Source organism: Brassica oleracea, chromosome C2 (genome assembly GCF_000695525.1).
Source record: "Brassica oleracea var. oleracea cultivar TO1000 chromosome C2, BOL, whole genome shotgun sequence".
Lineage (NCBI taxonomy): Eukaryota > Viridiplantae > Streptophyta > Magnoliopsida > Brassicales > Brassicaceae > Brassica > Brassica oleracea.
Genome location: NC_027749.1, coordinates 23,734,914 through 23,742,446, shown reverse-complemented (window position 1 = coordinate 23,742,446; position 7,533 = coordinate 23,734,914). Strand labels below are relative to the sequence as shown.

Below are 7,533 nucleotides of genomic sequence, written 5' to 3'. Positions count from 1 at the left end.
AGAGCAAATCCTCCATCTTGCCCTTCCATAGATGATAGTTAGCACCATTCAAGCTTATCATCCTGTTCGTATTTTCCATCATTCTCACAATCAACAATAACCCGAAGTTAACAAACCCAAAGCTCTAAAACCAGAAGCTCTGATACCACTTTGTTGGGGAAAGCGGACACGAGGCGCAGCGGAATGTAGCAATCGTGTTTCCCCTGACCTTGTGAGAATCTGAGAGAAAAATAATTCGACGATAGCAGGATATAATATAAGCAATAACTAAATGAGACAAGCACTTTTTACGTGGAAAACCTCCTCGATGTGAGAAGGAAAAACCACGGGACCGTAGTCCACTCAACAATATCAGAGAAGATCTCACCGTCGGATTTACCAAACACTCAAGACAGCACTGCTGAAGAACTGTGACGACCATTTCACTAAAACCCCGACAACAGAAGATCCAACCGTTGAAATCTAAATCCCTTTGGTGAACCTTTAACTCACTGACTGAAGAAGCTTCCCACAAAATATCAGCACGATCAGGATCCGTTTGACCCTCCAAATCTGCCTTGACAAACCCAGACGAAATTCTGTCTCCTTCCCTCTTTTCTCTCTTTTGACTTTTTGATTCTTGTAAGTCTCTACATAAAAAACTAGGTCAAGAGACTATATATATATGTGTCTCACTAACCCTAAGAACCTCCAAGGCCCAATACTAATCTTATGGACTAATACCAATGACCCAACTTCCAAGTTTGGTTATCACCAACCAAACCCAATGGATTTCCTCCATCTAGAAGGAACCCAACAAAAAAAAAAATTAATTTTATATATTTTCTATATAAAAACACAATTACTCAGGAAAATATTAATTATTTTATGTTTTCAATAGTTACTAAAACAACCCAGGAAATTTGTAAAAGATAACTTGAAAAAGTTCAAAATTAATTACAGAAAATGATTAGAAATTTAGTTTTAAAAATTGTAAAAATTAAAAAGTAAACAAAATTAATTATGAATGGTCAAACGTTCTGAACTCTGTATATTCCATTCGTCTTCAACCTTCACCAACTTTTTACTCACAACATATATCATCCAAACTTTTCTTTATTTACTCATATCTTCTTCTCCTTTCTTGTAGTTTTGATTTCTCATGCATGCCTACAGCAAACTAAAATAGTTTTATAAACTGAGCAATACCAAGACTAATTAATGCTTTTAAGGTTTTGTTTACTCAGATTTTGAAGCATAAGTTTCATATGAACTCGTTATGAATTTAGTGAGAAGAAACCCATCATACAAAGTAACAAAGTAATCCAGGTGATGAATGATAAAAGTTTGAAATTAATGCAGAAAAAGATATGAAGAAACCCGTAAGAAAGGAAGATAGGCTTGTAAAAATTATTTGGTTAAATGTTCTACAGTTCGTGCACAGGAAAAAAAATAATTGATTTACGTGCAAAGTGGTGGAGATAGTGGCTTTAATTGAGGAACGGTTGAATAGTCTTAGTTAAAAGATGACTAGGGTTTTGGGAGATGTGCAAGGCGATTATCAGATCCAAAATCTCTGACGGCGCTCGACGACAATATCATCGCAACCTTACCTCCTACGCAAGGAAGACTACTCCACACTTCTTGTTTAGGCCTTGTAGGGTTATAGCGGCTTTAAAACAATCCGATCTAGTTGTTTACTACGTTATTTCACTCTTTTTCCAAAAAGCATACTTATTCTATTACGAAACCCTAAAGGTTTCTCTTTGATATTCTAGCTCTGTGCTAAGTTTTGTGTGATTATCCTATTCCGGACGATGAGTTCACAGTCAAACCTAATCCATCAAGGAGGCAACCCTTCCTCAGCACGGCGTAATCTGGATCTGGCAGCGGAGGATGAGATTATCCGCATCCCAGCATGTGATCTGTCTGAGGCGTCTGAACGTTTCAAGAGAACACTTATTGGTAGAGTCCTTCACAGAGGAGGAAGAAGTGTTGAAGCGATGATTGCCCTCCTTCCGAGAGCTCGTATCTGGAACGTGGAAGGGAGAGCACGCGGGGTGAATCTGGGTAACGGCTGGTTCCGCTTTGATTTTGATAAGGAGGAAGATCTCGTCATGGTTCTGAATAAGAGGCCTTGTCACTTTAATCATTGGATCTTTGCTCTGGAACGATGGGAACCATCAACAAGCGAAAACTTCCCCAACACGATCCCTTTTTGGATCAAGATCACGGGTGTACCAGTGCACTTCTGGAATGATTATACCTTCAATTCAATTGCAAAAGCACTGGACAAGAAGGTGGATATTGATGCAAAGAACGCTCGTATCCAAGATGCAGATCAACCTCTAAAGATGGAGGCAGAAGTGGAATTTCCCAATGGAGATTTCGGAAAAGTATACATGACATACGCAGGCCTCAACCGTCACTGCTATGGATGTAAACGTATCTCCCATGATATTTACTCTTGTTTGGATCTGGCTCAGGAGGAGCGTGAGAAAAAGATAAAAGAATTTCGGGAGCTCAACGCATCGGCCTCTCAAGCCCACACGTACCAAGCTCTGGCTGGACCGGGGGGGGGGAGACTACAAGGGCAGTGCACCAAGTAACAAGAGACCACGGTCCTCCAACGGTGAAACCAATCAGCGTTCCCCAAAGAGGGGGGGTTTTCCTGGTCAATCCAGAGATGGTAAGCGACAAAAGGAATCAGACAACTATTGGACTTCAAAAGCCTTCGCGAACTGTGATGGCCCTTCAAAGACGATGGAGCGTAGAAGAGAGGAGAGGGAGGTGCGAATTCCACGGTACAACCAAAATTCTACCGTGTGGAACCGGCTAGAGGGTCGAGTTGATGGTAAAGATAGGAAAACGGTCGAGGTCTATAACTCTCGACTGAGGCAAGGCTCGATGGATCAACAGAGAGGACGTAAGCCTTATAGCTGGAAGGGGCGACACTATTCTCACCAATCACAGGCCTCTCATCAAGTCTGGAGACCGCGGGCTCAGGCGAATGAAGGAAAAAGCTCTAGCCCCTCCAGAACTGTTACAAATCCAAAGCATCAAAGAACCCATACCCCTGAGAAAGCAGATTCGCAACAAACCATATCAGGTGGATTATATGAGCTTAGTAGCATGGGTGGCAAGGTACTGGAGTTCTGGTGGTACATAAAAATGAAACCACCGAAGAAAGACGAAGACGTCTCAAAGGAAAAGCAACCATACAGGAAGAACCACCTGCCAATTCTCCTACCCCTCAGACGATGCTAACCAGGGACATAGGTACTGTTGTATTCAGGAAAGAAAGGACTCACTTGACTCCAATTGCTCCCTGGTTTGTATCCTCCCCGCTCAGACTTAGGGATGAACCCGAGGAACCTTGCCTAGACCTAGTGACCCTGATGAAATCGAGCCACATTGATGATATGGTTCTGACTAGAGAAGAGGAGGCTGAAGTCGATAAGCTAGCGGAGGAGTTTGGTGATGCAGTAATGGATGATACAATGGTCCAAAACGATGATCTTCTAGTTGATGAACCTGGTTATGATGCAGAGATAATTGCTATCTCACAACTCTCTCTAGAAAATGATGTGAACAACGATAACAGCGTAACTTCAGAAGCGGCTAAAGCACCGCAGCCGACCAAGACGCAACAAACTAAAAACAAGAGCGTTGTCTTATCGAGGACCCTGCCAATAGGAACGAGTCAAGGTAAGATGGGTGGCGCAAAAGAAAAAAAGAAAACTATCCAAAGCATGGAATTGAAGGGAGCTCAAGCTTCCAAGAAGTTGAATGCGCTAAGAGGACGTCCATCTCCGAGAAAGAGAGGCTCGGGTAATTTAAGGAAATCTAACTCTCATGCTGTCCCTCGTCATGAGGTGTTTACATCTGCTAAAAGTACGATGTCTTTTGTTTCAGGTTCGGTGGGGTCCCAGAAACCACCGAGTAAGAAGATATGAATACAATTTCATGGAACTGTCAAGGGGCCGGAGCCTATTTCACCAAGCAACATCTCCGGGAGTTGCATCGTTTTTTTGCACCTTCTTTTCTTTTTTCTTTCTGAAACAAAAAACACTCGTTCTTTTCTGCAAAACTTTCAAGTTTCGTTTGGTTATAATAAATTGTTCACCGTGGAACATGAAGGTAGAAGCGGTGGACTAGCACTTTTTAATATGGATTCTTATGATGTGTCTATTCTCTATTTCTATAATCGTATGATTGATATTTCAGCTACTATAGAGGGACACAAAGTTTTTATGACTTTTGTTTATGGTGATCCGGTCGTGGAGTGCCGAGACTACGTATGGGAAAGATTGACCCGAATGAGCTCGTCTAGAACTGGTGCATGGCTAATGAGTGGCGACTTCAACGAGATTACCGGGAACCATGAGAAGAGAGGAGGAAGAAAAAGACCTGAGACTTGTTTCCTTGCCTTTAAATCCATGCTAGCTGATTGTGGAATGATTGAGTTCCCGTACAAGGGTAACCCCATGTCATGGATGGGCTACCGCAGATCCGGCAAAGTTCAATGCCGCTTGGACCGTACTATAGGCAACAAAGATTGGAACCACATCTTCTCCCACACCAATGTGGAGTACCTAAAGCTATGGGGTTCTGACCACCGGCCTGTTCTTACAAGGATTCAATCTCGATCTGTCAGACTCTGGAGAAGTTTCAAGTTTGATAGACGATGGCTAGATAAGAATGGTCTAAAGGAAGCAATAAAAGAGGGATGGGGACCAGAAGAAACTAATGGAAATCGCACGCTCCATATTAATTTATGCGATGTTCGCCGTGCGATCTCAAGATGGAAAAAATTGAACCCCTCCAATACGCAGAAGAAGATTGAAACCATTAAGGAGCAACTCGAGAAAGCCCATACCGATGATTCCGTCATGAGTGAAGAGCTCCTAAACCTTAAGTGGAACCTATGCACAGCCTTTCGGGAAGAGGAACTATATTGGAGGCAGAAGAGTCGGGCTTTGTGGCTAAAATATGGAGATAGAAATACAAAATTCTTCCACGCCATTAGTAAACAGAGACGAGCTCGTAATCGGATCACAAAACTGAAAAAACCAGGCGGAGGATGGGCTGAAAGCAAAGAAAACATTGAAAAAGTTGCTTTTGAGTATTTTCAAAATCTCTTTACCGCATCAGAGACAGGAGATTTTGAGGAAGCTCTCCGGTTTATTTCCGTGAAAGTTACTCCAACCATGAATGAGACCTTGACGTGAATACCAAACGATGAAGAAATCAGGAAGGCCATCGACAATATCAATCCCGATAAGGCGCCTGGCCCGGACGGTATGACAAGCCTCTTCTATCATAGCTTTTGGGAGGATACATCAAAAGAGATAGTAGCGATGGTTAGGAATTTCTTTGAGACAAGTGATTTTGATCCACGGCTAAACCAAAAAAATATTTGTCTGATTCCCAAGACTGAAAGGCCGCGAGATATGACGGAGTTCCGGCCTATTAGTCTCTGCAATGTTAGCTATAAGATCATTTCAAAAATCTTATGTTCCCGCCTGAAGAAACTACTCCCGAAGTTAATCTCGGAGACTCAATCCGCCTTTGTGGCAAAACGACTCATATGAGATAATATTCTGCTGGCGCAGGAAGCCTTCCATGTCCTGCGTACCAATCCTATGTGTAAGGCAAAATTTGTTGTGGTCAAGACGGATATGAGCAAAGCTTACGATCGGGTCGAATGGAATTTCCTTGAGGCACTGTTATTAAAATTGGGCTTCTCGGAGAGATGGGTATCCTGGATTCGATGGTGTGTCTCCTCGGTTACATACCAAATTCTGTTAAATGGGGAACCAAAAGGAAATATTCAACCATCTCGAGGTTTACGTCAGGGAGACCCGCTATCACCCTTTCTGTTTATTCTGTTGACTGAAGCTCTGATCTCACAGTTGAAAGGGGCAGAGGATGAAGGTAGGATAACTGGCCTAAAAATCGCGAGGGCAAGTCCTGCTGTTCACATCTCATCTTTGCGTACGATAGCCTATTTTTCAGTAAAGCTGATGTCCAGAAATGTGCTGAGTTGATGTGGATTATAACAGTGTATGGGAAGGCTTCGGGACAGCAATTAAATCCCGGGAAATCATCTATCTTGTGTGGTAGTAAAGTCGACCATGAGATAAAAAGAGCGCTCAAGCAAACGCTGGGTATCCAAAAGAAAGGCGGTATGAGAATGTACTTTGGTCTACCTGAGAAAATCTGTGGATCTAAACGACAGGTCTTTGCCTTCATTAGGAAGCGACTTAATGACCGGATCAATTCTTGGTCGGCAAGACTTTTATCACAAGGAAGCAAAGAGGTTCTTCTAAAATCAGTCGCTCAAGCCCTTCCCACCTATGTAATGTCATGTTTCTTCCTACCAAAGGAGATTATAAATAAGCTTCAAGCTGCAATAGCAAAGTTTTGGTGGAGCACGAATGCAAACAATAAAGGTCTGCATTGGATAGGCTGGGAGAAAATATGCTTGTCTTTCGATAAAGGGGGTCTAGGTTTCAGAGACCTGCATGACTTTAATCTGGCCTTACTAGCCAAGCAACTGTGGAGGCTACTACACAATCCCAACTCTCTCCTTGCCCGAGTCCTGAAAGGAAGATACTTCCGGCATACTAGTCCTATGGAAGTTAAATCGTCAAACTCCCCATCCGAAGTATTCTAACAGCTCAAGACCTTCTGCGGGAAGGGTTGCGAAAGACGATAGGAACAGGACAAGATACACGCGTGTGGCTAGACCCTTGGATCCCGACGTCACCGGCACGAGCAGCTATGGACGCCGGATTCTATCGCGACCAGGACCTCCGTGTTAGTTATCTCATTGATGAGAATTCGAAACAATGGAGATCGGACCTCCTAGAAGCGCTGATAGACCCAGGAGACATCTCGTTAATACGGAGTTTACGCCCCAGTTATATTGGCAAAAAAGACGGTTTCTGCTGGACCTATACAAAGTCAGGGCTTTACACGGCTAAGTCCGGGTACGACTGTAGAAACCCATTAAAAAAAAAAAAAGAATGGTCGAGTATCCTTTGGGTGATCGAGTCGTGGACGATCAGATTGTGTTTGTCTGAACCATGAGTCAAGTATGCCACTTGACAATGGTTAGACAATGTAGTAGATTGATTCAAATGATGTTTGAAGCAAGACACTTTTGGAAGCACAACAGGAAGACCGGAAAAAAGGGCGAAAAACCCTAAATTTCAGTATTATGAAATTTTTCGAAGAAGCCGAAAGCTCGGTAAATATTTTTCCTCAAGATCAGAGTCCCAGTAGGGTTTATTAAAAATACTCAGGCCATCAGAATGGGCATAGAAAAATATTTGGGATTGATCGCGGGACGAAAATTCACCGGAAAGGCCGAAATAGGCCGAATCGACCGAGAAGCTCGAGGTGGCTTGATGTGTATGTGTTCAGGACGTGGTGGCAGGCTCTTGACAGTGTATGTGTCAAGGGAAGCAGGAGGTGTTGCAGTACATGCAACCTGTACATGCAAGTAGACATGTGGAGCACGAGGTGGAGCGGCCAAGCACGAGGTGT

At 43.1% G+C, this 7,533-nt stretch overlaps 1 protein-coding gene across 1 annotated transcript; it reads left to right on the top strand.

Annotated features, from left to right (window-relative positions):
• Positions 1 to 1,796: 1,796 nt before the first annotated feature.
• On the top strand, positions 1,797 to 2,588 carry LOC106323773. Its single transcript, XM_013761844.1, has one exon. It carries the CDS (start codon positions 1,797 to 1,799, stop codon positions 2,586 to 2,588), a length of 792 nt encoding a protein of 263 aa, XP_013617298.1.
• Positions 2,589 to 7,533: the final 4,945 nt, after the last annotated feature.

Excerpts from the sequence above, each read along its gene's own strand:
- LOC106323773 (XM_013761844.1), top strand. The coding sequence starts at position 1,797 with ATGAGTTCACAGTCAAACCTAATCCATCAAGGAGGCAACCCTTCCTCA.